Here is a 13,086-nt window from a genome sequence, read left to right as displayed (position 1 = left end):
AGAGGGGTGAAGCCAGCCCAAACAGGGCATGGGGCCTGGCCAGGGGGACAGGGAGGCAGGGGAATGATGGGGGGGGGGGTGGGAGGACACCTATGGCCAACTAGACTTGAATGTCCACTCACTGCTGGGTGCAAGGTCTTGCTGAAGGAATCAGTGAAGGCCTGTTTCATTTATCCTGCTCCTTGGTGGGGCAGATCATGGTGCTACAGGACCCTCTGTGCCCCCAGTCCAGCCTCTCCCAGTGGCAGGCTGCCCACCACCTGCACTCTTGTTCCCAAAATATAGCTGAAAGAGAAATGATTGGGGTGGGAGACTTATCTCCACCATGCCTGGCTGGGCTGGGAGCTACAACATGGTGCTCAGCTCTGGCTGCGCTGGGGCTTCTCCTGGGGTGAGGCGACCCTTCACTGCCACCATGTCCTCCAGGAGCGAGCCGAGAGCATCTCCACCTTTGCCCTCTGTGGATTCGCCAACCTCAGCTCCATCGGGATCATGCTCGGAGGCCTGAGTGAGTGTGACCCACGTCCTGGGCACAACACAGGGGATCCTGATCGCAGGAGCAAGGGCTAACTGGTTGTCCTCAAGCCTCCAAGTTCAGTCTGTGCCAGCACACAGATAAGAAACAGAATTTGCCTGAGGCAACAAGGAAGAATTTGCACCCTTGGGCCAGAGCACATTATCATGTCACACAAGTGCAGGTGCCACCCACTCATGGGGCAAAGAGCGGAGACTCTAGTGCTGAGAGTGCTGAGGGCTCTGACTGGTCACCCATGGGTGCAGAGTGGGCACGGTGCTCTGCCACCTCCCAAGATGGGCTTACAACGTGCTGGCTGGGATCACCACATATACCTGACACTAGGGGCTGGGCTGGCAGAACTAGCTGGAGACCTGAGACATGTCACTGCCTGTTCCCAACCTGGGCTAGAGCTGGAGCAAGGATCTGGTCTCTGTTTTTCCCCCACAGCCTCCATGGCACCCCAGCGCAAGGGCGACATGGCCTCCATCGTGCTGCGAGCCCTGCTGACCGGCATCTGCGTCTCCATGCTCAACGCCTGCCTGGCAGGTATGTCCCTGCCCACTACCAGCTGGGCCAGAAGGAGCCAAGGAGGGGCAGGCAGAAGGCTGAAGACCCCTAAAAATGCAGGTGTGGGGATAGCTAAGCTATCCTCTCCATGGTTCTGCCAGGTCCCAAAACCTGGCTTTGCCAGGGGCTGCCCAAGCCCAACAGCTCTGCTGGGTCCCCTCATCCCGGCTAGGCTGGGACTGGGGCATTTTGGGCACTGTGAGGAGCTCCCTGGGGTCACTGCTGCAGCTGTCTGAGGGGTGACGTGGGATAGCACATAGGACCTGCAAATACAGGATTTGCAAGCAAGCACAGCCAGGGTAAGGGATTTGTGGGCAGCACTAGGGTACACGATTTTCAAGGATGTTGAGCATATGGGATTTGTATGCATGGTCTTTTTCTTGTCCCCCCAGGTCTCCTTCATGTGCCAACAGAGCTGGGTGACTGCGTGACCATCCTCAGCACTGCCAACTTCAACTCCACCAGCTATGCCACATACACATGCTGCAAGGAGCTCTTTGCCAGGTGGGTGTGAAGGGCCCCAAAGCCAAATGGTCCTGCCTAGGGACCCAGATGGTGGGGCCGCAGCTTCTCCTGACTGCACTTCTCTCCTTTCAGCTCAATGCTCGAGAATGGGACACTCTCCTTCACAGGAGCCTGGGCAGGCCTGGCAGAGAGCGTACTATACCTGACACAGTGCTGTGGGCACTATAACCACACGTCCTGTGTGGGGACAATGTAGACACATGCAGGCAGCTGCCCACACCAGAGGAGAGGGCCTTGGAGCACCAGCGTCCGCCCAAAGGTAGAAAAAAAACCCTGGCAGAGACCTGTGCATTTGGTCTTCTCTGCGCCAGTGATGACAAACAGCTGCATGCACCTTGTGCCCTTTGGTGCTGGCCCTGTGGACACAAAGGAACAGCTCCCAAATAAATAATGGATATCCCTGCCTGCTGGCCCTCAGCCCCACTCTGGTCCCTGACTATAGCTGTTCCACATGGCTCAAGGTGCTTTGCTCAGGCTGCACCCACAAGCCAAATGCCAGCTTTAGGGTCTCACCCAGCCACCTTCTTCTCCCCTGTGGAGTGCTGAAGGGGTTAAAGCCATCACTTGAAGACGTTTCCTTCCCCACAAACACAAAGCCAACCAGTCCTGCCATCTTTGGGTGGATCTTTTCCTCAGGGAGCACACCACTGAGGAACAGCCCAGTCCTTCTCACTTTATTGCACTCGAGAGCGCTCCCTCACCAAAGCGGCCACATTATGTACATCATTATTTTACAATGACCCAACAACAATGCACCAGGACCCCAGAGCACCCCCAGCCCTGCCCCTCCCATCCTGCAGGCAGCGTTTCAGAGGCAGTGTTGGGATCCTCTGCAGGCCTCGCCACCTGCTGCCATGCTTGGGTGAGCTGATGGGCACAAGGGAGGCTGGATGCTATGCAGGGGGCTTTGCTTCCCAGCAGGAGCCTGTCTGTCCCTGCCTCCTGCTGCGATCTGAAGTTGCCAGTTGGCATCTGCCACGCAGAAGCCATGCTGAGCATGACCAGGCTGTGCTCTGGGGCTGGGCAGGGCTTGTGAGGGCTGCATTTGTCAGGTGTGCAAAGAAGGAGGGAGTCCTGCAGGCTGGACACCCACATGTGCCATAGCAGCACAGGTCTCCCCTTTGCTCTGTTTTCAGGTGTCCCAGGGGAGGCAGAGCATCCTTACCATGTTGCTGGTGGGCACCCATAGCATCACTGCTGCCCTCGGCATCCTCCCAGCAAGAGGGTGGGAGGATCACCCCTGGGCATGAGGGAGGCCAGGAGTGCAAAATCCCACCCCTGTGTAGCTGCTGCTGCTGGTGCAAGCACCCCACTATGGGGCTGGCGTGCACACCAGAGCCCCACGCAAGACCAGCAGGAGCCTTGCAGCTCACTGCTAAACCCCTCTGCAGGAAAACCTTTTTACATGACAGTGTGCCAGGGCAAATGCTGCTGGGGTTCGCACCTGTAACGTGGAGCACTGTCAGGGCTTGGCACAGTCACTTTACGGAGGACACCAAGAAGGACTTGAAGTGTCAAGAGCCAGGACGGCAGCTCAGACTCCCAGTTTGGTCGAGGGAGGTAGGGGACATGGCACCTGCAAAGCCTGAGGGAGTGGGCCTTCCTCACAGAAGGCAAACAAGGAGAGTCGAGAGAGGAAAGCGAGCCCGAGCATGGAGCAGCACGTGGCTCCACAGGCCCCATCACTGACAGCAGCTCTTGTCAGGAGGCATTTGGAGAGGGGGCCTGTGCTGCCCTGAGCTTGCAGCCCCCAGTCCCTGGCTCAGCTGCTCACACTAGCACACACCACACAATGCAAGCACTGTGGGCTGGGCCCAACCAAAGGGAGAAGAGCGGCAGCTGCAGTCACCAGGGTCTCCCCTGCCCAGCTCAGCCTCCTGATGCCTCTCGGCTGCTCCATCTCGTGTCTGGAGCTGGGGGGGTCCAGTGGCTCTAGCTACTGCAGGCAGCCAGCCCTGCTGCTCTCTCCTGACCTGGGTTTGGGGGCTGCCAGGGTCTCCCCTGATTCTACAGCTCTCCGGGAGCTTCTGGGGCTCATGGCAGTCTTGCGAGTACCCTGGGGACTTGCCAGCCCCTTCTTCTGGAGTTGGGGACTGGACTGGGTGGATTTCCTTCCGACAGAAGGGCTCTTGGAGCCCTTGGACTTGGCTGACTCCAGTGTCTTCAGGCCTAGGATGCTGCAGTAATGGTTGCACTGGTGAGCAGCTGCGAATTGCTCCAGCAGGGAGGGTAAGCAGCTTTCCTTCAGTCCCTGGTACCTGCCAACACAGACATCCTCAGCCCCTGCTTTGCACCCAGAGATGTCCCATGGGGCAGGGAGCCAAGGACGGAGCCTGTCTGTGCTCACCACCATGGCCCTTTGCCACATGAGTGGTGGAGCTGGGGACAGCCAAGGGCCACCCTGTGCCAGCAGCTCAGGGACACTCACCCTTTCAGGTTGGTAGCGATCCGAACATTGGTTATCTTCCAGCCCACTCCTGCAATGAAAGGGAGGATAACCAGTCTTTACCTTAAGAAGGACAGGTGCTGGCACCAGATCATTGCCCTGGGAGCTGAGCTCTCTGGAACATGGGGAAAGAGACAGGAGGGCAAGGCTGGGGCTTTTCCTCCTCCTCTCACAGGCCATGGGAGGTGGTGAGGTGCCATGGGAATTCAGATGGGGGAGATCACTTTACCTTCCATGTCAGTCACAAGGATGTTTCCATTTGTCCACTGGTAGACCCAATGCTGGAATGTGCAGCATTTGAGCACAATCTCTGAGGTGCCCCGTGCCACCAAGCTGCCATCTCTCTCAGTGACACAGTACTGCTCACAGGGTCCTCCCAGGTCCTCCTCCATTGTGGCGTAGGGGATGTTGTTGGCCGGTCGGTAAATCAGGTACAGAGGAACTATCCTGTGAGGGAGAGCACAGAGGGGGTCAGCCCCTGCTGGCGAGCTCTCCTACCACAGCAAGGGGAGACTCATTCTGTCATCTGCAATCCTGTCTTCTGCCCCTTTCCCCCCAGCATCCCTTCCATCTGCTGCCCTTGGGATGTCCCCACCCCCCAGGATCCACTGCCAGGATATCAATCCAGCAGAGGGGGAGCATCTTACTTACTCAGGCACTGCTCCAAAATCAGGGACAGCTCGTGCCTCAGCAGCAAAGATCTTGCAGTACTCGCGGCTGGAGTTCTGGATCTTACATTCCTGAAGATGCAAAGAAAGGAGTCAGGACCTGTCCCATCCTGCTTCACTTCCCTGGGGCGCCCTGCCTGGCCACTACCAGTTGTTTCCCTGTCCTGGTGATCAAAGGACAAGTGACGGGACAGCTCCAAGCAGCTCTGTATTGCTCAGAGAGAGAAGCTGAAGGCAAGAATAACAAGGACACCGCCAGCCTGCTGGAATATGGCTCAGTTCCTCCAGAGCATTCAAAAAGAGGTAGGAAATAAACTGGGGACAGAGCTGGGCACCATGGCACAGACAGACAGGGAAGGTGTGGCACAAACAACTGGAGCATGCCCCACGAGGATGCCCACCTGGATGGTGATATCATAATTCTTCTCAACGAGGCTGTTCTCATTCTTGGTCCCAAAGGCAATGAAATTGTGCACTTTGATGATGCAGGTGCAGCCAGACTCAAAGATGGGCTCCAGGCCATAGATGGCCCTGGCACGGCAGGCTTTGCGCAGGAATCCAGCAGCCACTTCTACATCTTCGCTCACCACGCGCCCAAAGAGCTTATCCCCCCAGTAGCCTGCGTCAGCCAAACCCTTGGCAAACACCATGGGCGTCATCTCGATCTCCTCTCCAACTGGAGGAAGGAAGAGCTGGTGAGGGGGGACATGGTGGGCATGTCCTGCCCTCTCTGCAGAGCTGCCTGCTCCCTGTGCAGCAAAGGGCAGAAGCTGCCACTCAGCAGCACATGACCCTTACCTTCGATTTCCTCCGGCAAGATAAAGCCTGACAGCACTAGAGAAGACAGAAAGCGAAGAGGTGAGGAGAAGCTGGGGCTCCAGGGAGACCTTTGAGCACCTTCCAGTGCCTGAAAAGCTACAGGAAAGCTGGGGAGGGACTTTTTACATGGGCATAGAGTGATAGGACAAGAGATAATGGTTTTAAGCTGAAAGAGATGAGATTTAGATGAGATTATCAGGAAGACATTCTTCCTGTGAGGGTGGTGAGACACTGGCATGGTTTGCCCAGAAGAGCTGGAGCAACCTGGTCTAGTGGGATGCCCATAGCAGGGAGCTTGGAACTTGATGATCTTTAAGGTCCCTTCAATGATTCAATGATAAGGTCCTGCCAGGATTCCATGCTGCCCTGTGCACTTCCACACAAGGGATGGCAAGGAAGATGGTAGAAATCATTCATCAATTAGCAGATGGAGGCAGATGCACCTCATAGAGGTGGTGTTATGGGCTCTGCAGTTTGCCATGCCATCCCACAGCACACCTGGGCAGCTGGCATAGCTGCCAGGCTGCTGAAGTTTCCTCACCTTCTGGGTTGAGCAGGAAATTGGTGGAGTCAGAGCCGTACTCATTGCTGATCACACACCGATAGACCCCGCAGTCCTTCTGGGACACTTGCACCACAGCCAAGGCTGCCTGGCCCTCGTCACCAGCACTGGAAGAAACCACAGCATGGCCTCAGCCCCATATGATACGTGGGGACCTTGGGGAGCACTGTCACAGGCAGTGTGGGTGGGCATTGGGCTGCCCTAGAGGGCTGGAAGAAGGCTACAAAGGATGCCAGCCCAAGGGCAGCCCAAGGGTGGCCCACCTGCTCTACCAGCACCTCTTGGCATTAGGAGTCCTGCCCTGCAGTTTGGACTTTCAGAGACACTTGCCTTCCCAGCAAGCCCTGAACAATCTGGCTTGGATTGGGCTACAGACTGATAAGGTACTTGCCTCCGAGTGCGGCTCGGATGGGATGGCTGGGAGCTTTGTTGTCAGCTGTTCACAAGTGAGGGCTCACACCTCTCCCCATCCTGCAGCCTGCCCCTCTCCTAGGAACTGGCAAAACCCCTTGAGCAGGCTTTCTCAAGCCTGTAGACCAGGCTCTAGGCTGGCAGTTCCTCTAGCCAAGCTGGTGACCCATCAGGCACAGATGGGTCTCCACAAGAACATGTCTTCTGTCTCACATGGCCAGTGCCAACCAGCAAGGGGATGGCAGGCTGCAGAGGAATGAGGTGGGCCCCTCATCCAGAGACTCACTGGCTGAGCAGTCTTTACCCTGGTCAACTAGATGGCAGTGGCCCCCTCCTGGTCCACCTGCCCCAGCTCAGATACCCTGGATTAAACACCAAGAACCATAGAATGTGGTTTCTGCCACAGAAGCACCTCTCTCTGCCTGCTCATTACAAAGGGAGCTCAAGGATGCCCAAAGGCATGAGGCAAATCCCATCCAGTGTGGATGATGTTCCCACACAAGCTTGAAAACAAGCTCTCCATAATGCACCCAAGGGAGAATCCAGGAACACAGCTGCAACCCTCACATCTTATCACTTGGGGTCCCACTTTGGCAGCCCACACTCAACTCTCAAGCTCTGAGATGGGCACAGCACCTTCTCCGCCCTCCCCAAGGTTCAGGCGCAGCCTCTGCCTTTCCCAGGGCTCTGCTACTCAAGCACCAGCCCTTAAGTCAAGCTCCAGATGGAGCATCAAAAGGACAAATTTGGCAGCAATCCCTCATCTGGGCGATGCCCCCTCCCCAGGCACTGAGAAGATAAAGTCCACAACATACAATGCCATGAGCTTCCCATGCAGCCTTTACAGCAGGGGCACCTTCACCCCAGCACACGCTGGATTGAACACACCAGCCCAGGGCCATGTCCAAGGTCTACAAGGAAGTGGAGCTGGCAGGTTACCTCCTTTGGGCTTCTGCTACAGGGATCTCGTCCTTGTACCACATCAGGTTAGAATCACTCAAAATATTGAAGAACTGGCACCAAAGTTTCAGGTGTCCTGAGGCATCGGAAAATTGTTCTGCCCTGATCTTACGAATCACCTGTGGAGCTGAGGACAGGGTGCAAAGAGATGGATGGTGAGACACACAGCAGTGCTGCTTAGGACCTCGGTGTTGGATATCACCTGTATGTCAGCAGAGCCTGGCATAGCGTGACCTTCCCCAGGAAGGTCTCAGAGCTCTGCTTGGATAAATACAGTGGGATACAAGCGTACACACTCATTCCACAGCTCAGCACGGCAGGACCTAGTGAGGCCTGGACAGAGACAATGCAGAAAAGCAACATACAGTGCTGGAGGAAACATTTATCTACTGAAGTTGGGATTTATCAAGGTTACCAAGAATATTTCTGTGAGGGCATCACCTGGTTCCCACAAGCGCTTTACACCTTTCCTAGTTTAATGCCATGAGGGGTCAACTTAGCATTGATTGTGGAGGTGGAAAAGCAGGGTGCAACTTGCTGATGCCCAGTGGAGCTCTCATAGCATGAGGCATGGTGGGAACCAGGACATGCAGACCAAGGACAAGAGGGTTGTATGATTCTTTTGGCCAGGGAAGTCCAGGCTGTGGAGGCAGCCAGCCTCAGTGCTGCCGTCTCTTTGTGTTCCTCTGCCCGCCCTGTGCTAGGAAATAAGTCTCAGGGCAGACTTTGGGCTTTCACACAGCCAAAGGGCAATGCTGAAAGCCCTGCAAATGCACAAAACTCAGGTGGCCCCACCTGACTATCATCAGCCCAGTCGGCCAGGCTCCCTTTGTAGGCAACAAGGAACCATGCTTGATGGGAATGACCTCTTCCCTTACCTTTAAATGGGTTATTCACTTTCTTGGACTCTGCTGGCTGTTCTTCTGGCTTAGTATCTTCAGGGACTTTGTGGTCACCACTGCTGTCACCTGTGGGCTCCTCATACAGCTTAGGAACCTCCAGGGTGGCCATCTTCCTCGTGAGGGTTGGCAAGCGCTGCTCTGCTGGAGGAGGCAGAGCCAGTGCAGGTGACGGCAGCAGGGCCACATTCCTCCTGGATTGCTGTGGTGAAACGGTAGGACTTCTCACCTGCCCTGGGCTCTCTGGGGTGGCCTCCCCTTCCTCCTCTACCTGCTTGGTTTTTGGAAGGTATATTTTGCGCCGGGCTCCAGAGGCAAGCTCCTCTGGCGTGGCACAAGGTAGTACTGCCAGAGAGTCACCAGGGCTCCCTTTCTCAGGGCTTGCTGGAGGCAAACTGGATATATCGTGATGAGGCTGCCCCATTCCATCTGCTGGCATGCTGCCCACCACGATGGAGGGCACAGAGAGCTCAGGAGACACCCGGGTACGTCTCTTTGGTGGCACAGGCCTGCAATCCAGCATCTCCTTGCTGGTAATGAGTTCCTCGTTAATCATGCCTGTGATCCGCCGGGATGTCCTGGGGGTCAGAGGTAAGTTCTCTGCTGTTTGGAAGAGCTGATTGTTTTGCACCTTTTCCAAAACTCTCCTTGAGGTGCGGGGGCTCAGGCCTGCAATGCCTGTCTCTGGGAGCATGACTTCCTCTGCATCAGGCTGCTCCTTGTCCCTGGGGTCACTGTCTTCTTTTGTGGCATCCTTAATGCTATCTGACATTTTTAAAAGCAGCAGCAAATAGTTCTTCAAGGAGGAAACAAGGTTTTTGTGCTGCATCTTCTCCTCCAAAGACATCTCCTGAGTTGTCTCGGGGCTAGGCAGGACCAGTGGTACTTGTGGCTGAGCCTCAGCACTTCCCTCAACAGTGCCTGAAGGTGCTGCATGTTCCTGGCACAGAACTGTGACTGTTTGCTCTCCTTCCTTCCCCTGAGGACCCACAGGCACTGGTTTGGCACTCTCTTCTCCTAATGTGCTGGCTGAAAACTTCTCTTGCAGGGCAGATCCATCTATCTCTTTGATTTCTGTTTCTCTGCTCTCAGGAGGCAGCATCTGGGCTCCAGACAGGACCTCTCCTGCTGTGGCCTCCATCCCTGGGGTGCCGTGAGCTGCAAAGAGTGCCTCCTGAGCCACCGAGGTCCCCACTGCAGGATCAGGGAGCAGCTCTTCCTTGGCAAGTCGAACTGAAGCAGGAGCTGGTGTCTCAGTCAACTGATGTCCCAAGGGTGCTCCTCCCACTTCCCTGTGTGCAGCTGCAGGAGGTAGCTCTGCTGCACCACTCCCTCCTGCCTCTGCACCGGCATGGCTCACAGGCAGCTGTACTGCCTCTTTGCTCTTCCCATCTTTGACTGCTGTCTGATGCACAATTTGCTGAAGAAGAGAACTTTCTCCAGGCTCTGGAGGACTTGATTTCTTTAGCTCTTCCTCACTTTGGCTTCTGTCTTCTTGATTTGACAGTCCTTCTTGGGTCTCTCTGCCCTCAAGAGCATGGGAATGTCCTTCTATCTGTTTCCTAGAGGGTGGGTGCTCCTTGCTGGACTGCACATGGTCTGGAGAAGGTGCTGGTGGCTGTGGTGGCTCCTGAGGCCTCAGCCGAGGGTTTGTCCTTTTCCTGGCCCCCCCAGTCTCCTGGCAGGCAGGTATCTCCTTCCTGAGCTCCTCTAACTTACTGGCTTGCTGACTGGTCTCTATGGTTGGACTGGACACTGGATGTATTAAGTCACCAGCAGACTGTCCCATTGTTGCTGCAACCTAGTAAAAAAAAATAATATTATTTTTAAAAATAAATTAGCATAATTTTACTTCCTGGGTCTGCTCAGTGGTGCTTGTGGTCCAGCTGTGCCATATGGCATGGCCCAAGTGCTGCTTGAATCCTAAGTATTAACCTGTTATCCCAAATACTCACTCATCCAGGGCCTCCTGGCTTCGCCATTGTGCCACAGTAGTGCACCCCTCAGCCCCCTATCATGATGCACAAAATGTGGGGGTCTTTCAATTCAGTCCAACTCTTCTGCCTTTCAACACACAAAGAGGCAGGAGATCTGTCTATCTACAACATCCATGGCTTTTAATTCCATCTCTGACTCAGTGCCTTCCCAAGGAGCACCCCTTTCCCGTTTTCACCAGCCACTGCCAAGGCCTCGTATAATTTCTTTGCTTTTTTTAAAGCTCTGTGCTCCCCCTGCACTAAGTCTGCAATCTCCATTCAGCTGGGGCAACCATCCACTATCTGGATGAGGCCACCCAAATGAGTTACAACAAAACTGCACACCTTGACATTATCTACGCTACCTGACCCCCCTGTTTCAGGTAGCTCAAATGCTTCTGACTGTAGCTGCACACAACAGCAGATGAGTTACAGCAAGCTGTGACTGCTGAGCTTCATGCTGAGGAGATCTGGTGAAATCCTCCAGCCAAGGGTCACCTATTTTTGTAGGATAAGGCTCACGAGAGGAGATGATACCATGTGTTCAGCTGATGCTCAGCTGGCAACATCAGGACAATCACAGGGGAACAGGGAATGCACACAGCAGAGTCTAGTTACATCCCAGAGGATCTGTTGCTAAAGTTTTTCTCCTGAGAACTCTGACCTGAGCTTCAAGCCTCCAAAATGAGGTCCATGGGAAAGAAGGGCTCTGGCACTCAGCCTTCTATTTTGTACAACTTTGGCTTTGTTTGAATGCTTGGAAAAAAACAGGAAAGGTAATGGTGGTCCCTCAGCAAGCCCATTCCCAAAGAACTGTTATAACTGTGAGTATAAGAGGACTGGGATGGGAGAAGCAGCATTTGGGGGCCCATTCCTGCACCCAAAATTCAAGTCTGTTTCCTTGGTAGACTGCAAAGGATGACAAAGGCTCTGCATTTTCTGTCTCTGCACACAAGGCATGCAGAACTAGGGCCCCAGTCCATGGGGTGGCACAAGCAGCCCCAAATGGACACTGAGGGGCTGGAGGGATTCCAGAGAAGAGCAATGGAGCTGGAGAAGGGGCTGGATCACAAATCTGACAAGAAGCAGCTGAGGGAGCTGTGGGTGTTCAGCCTGGAGAAAAGGAAGCTGAGGGGAGACCTTGCTCTCCACAGCTCTCTGAAAGGAGGCTGGAGACAGGGGGAATCAGTCTCTTCTCCTAACAAACAAGTGATACAAGAGGAAATGGCCTTAAGTTGTGCCAGGGGAGGTTTAGATTGGATATTGAGAACAAATTCTTCACAGAAAGGGTTGCCATGCCCTGGCCCAGGCTGCCCAGGGCAGGGGTGGAGTCCCCATCCCTGGAGGGGTTTCCAAGCCATGTAGATGTGGTGTGGAGGAACATGGGGCAGTGGTGGCCTGGGCAGTGCTGGGTTAATGGTTGGACCTGAAGATCTTAAAGGTCTTTTCCAATCAAAACAATTCTGTGATTCTCTGATTTTAAGAGACAGGCAAGCTTCATGCAGCGAAACCTCCCTGGGTTTTACCACAGTATTTTGCTCCTTCATGGTACACAAAAGGGATGGGAATGGCCACAGTCCCAGAGGCAACACAGCCCTGGTCTCTCTGAGCTGGGGGCTGAGCAGCACAGTGCCTGGGGCTTGGAGGTGGATCAGGGCTGGTCATTCTCAAAGGTGGCTCTACGCAATGGTGCTGGTCAGTGGGGACACCTCTTTGGCTGAAGAGGACTTAGGGCAAATTTGATTATCATTGGTGCACCAATTAAAGCTTATTCAGAAAAGCCTCTGGGAGCTTTTCAGAAAAGCATCTTTCCTTAAGCAATCATAAAATACTCAAACTAGGGATAGGTAAAAGAAATATAATAAAACCACCAGTTTCAAAGTTAGGCAAGAGTGATCATCATGCACATCCAGTTTCTTCTCTGATCTTGCATGTGAGGTGTGAGGATGGTCAGAGCCTGGTTACAAACTGACAATTCTGCTACAGACAAATACAACTGAGTATGAGGCCCAGCTATGTTTCAAGGCCAGGAAAACACTCATGCACCTGTCTTGTTTAAGGAAAGGATTAAAAAAAGAAAAAAACAGGCAACTCGAGTCCTGGGGAGTGAAAATACCCCAAAACACCTGGGAGTCAGCTTTGAAAGGCTTTAAAATAGCTTATTTGGTCACACAAAAGTGTGAGCACTTTTCTCAGCATGCCCAACTAGCTGACGTATTCAAATCAAAAGCATTCCTTTTTGTCTCCTCAAAGGCACACCAGCAGAGAAGTTACAGGCTTCTTTCTGTGAGTGGGTTTTTGAAGAGGAAAATACCTTGATGCATGTCAAAGCCTGAGGCTGACAGACCAAGCATGACTGCTGCACACCAACACTTGGCTCTCCTTGAGAGCAAGGGGCGTTAAAATGAGTAGTTCGATGGTTTGGTTTGGTCGGATTTTTGTTAGCGGGGGATGGGCTCCAGAGGTGGCTCTCATAACAAGCTGGGAAACTCCCCCTGCTCCAAAACCAGCCAAGGAGCCATTAGAGGGACAACAGATGAACCTCTGCCACTAACATACAAAAGAACTGAGGTAAGAGCTGAGCTGAGCTAGCAGTTAGAAAAGAAGAACTGAGCTGGAGAGGCAAAAGGCAGTGCTGGGGTTAAGATCCCGTGGTTGGGGAGGAAGAAGGGGCAGAAGGTGCCCAAGCAGAAGCTTCCCTGCAGCCCATGGCAAGATGGCAGCTGTGCCCCTGCA

The 13,086-nt window shown here is 54.1% G+C and overlaps 2 protein-coding genes across 2 annotated transcripts in view; one reads left to right on the top strand and one right to left on the bottom strand.

Annotated features, from left to right (window-relative positions):
- The window catches only part of LOC104396147 (sodium/nucleoside cotransporter 2-like), an 8,846-nt gene extending 7,041 nt beyond the window's left edge, over positions 1–1,805 (top strand). Inside the window, exons 14-17 of the mRNA XM_010005952.1 lie at positions 427–508; positions 965–1,063; positions 1,477–1,588; positions 1,682–1,805. Coding sequence (XP_010004254.1) covers positions 427–508; positions 965–1,063; positions 1,477–1,588; positions 1,682–1,805 — 417 coding nt within the window. The remainder of the gene's footprint in view (positions 1–426; positions 509–964; positions 1,064–1,476; positions 1,589–1,681) is intronic.
- Positions 1,806–3,545: 1,740 nt separating this feature from the next.
- ALPK3 (alpha-kinase 3) overlaps positions 3,546–13,086 on the bottom strand; it is a 42,399-nt gene continuing 32,858 nt past the window's right edge. Inside the window, exons 6-14 of the mRNA XM_010005951.1 lie at positions 8,354–10,175; positions 7,455–7,602; positions 6,084–6,211; positions 5,522–5,557; positions 5,125–5,399; positions 4,707–4,795; positions 4,285–4,502; positions 4,038–4,086; positions 3,546–3,867 (exon numbers count right to left, since the gene is read on the bottom strand). Of these exons, the coding sequence (XP_010004253.1) occupies positions 3,546–3,867; positions 4,038–4,086; positions 4,285–4,502; positions 4,707–4,795; positions 5,125–5,399; positions 5,522–5,557; positions 6,084–6,211; positions 7,455–7,602; positions 8,354–10,175 (3,087 nt within the window). The remainder of the gene's footprint in view (positions 3,868–4,037; positions 4,087–4,284; positions 4,503–4,706; positions 4,796–5,124; positions 5,400–5,521; positions 5,558–6,083; positions 6,212–7,454; positions 7,603–8,353; positions 10,176–13,086) is intronic.

The sequence above is a fragment of the Chaetura pelagica genome, unplaced genomic scaffold (assembly GCF_000747805.2).
Source record: "Chaetura pelagica isolate M959 unplaced genomic scaffold, ChaPel_1.0 scaffold369, whole genome shotgun sequence".
NCBI classification, from domain to species: domain Eukaryota; kingdom Metazoa; phylum Chordata; class Aves; order Apodiformes; family Apodidae; genus Chaetura; species Chaetura pelagica.
Note: the sequence above shows the minus strand (reverse complement) of the source record. Positions and strands in the feature narration are given on the sequence as shown.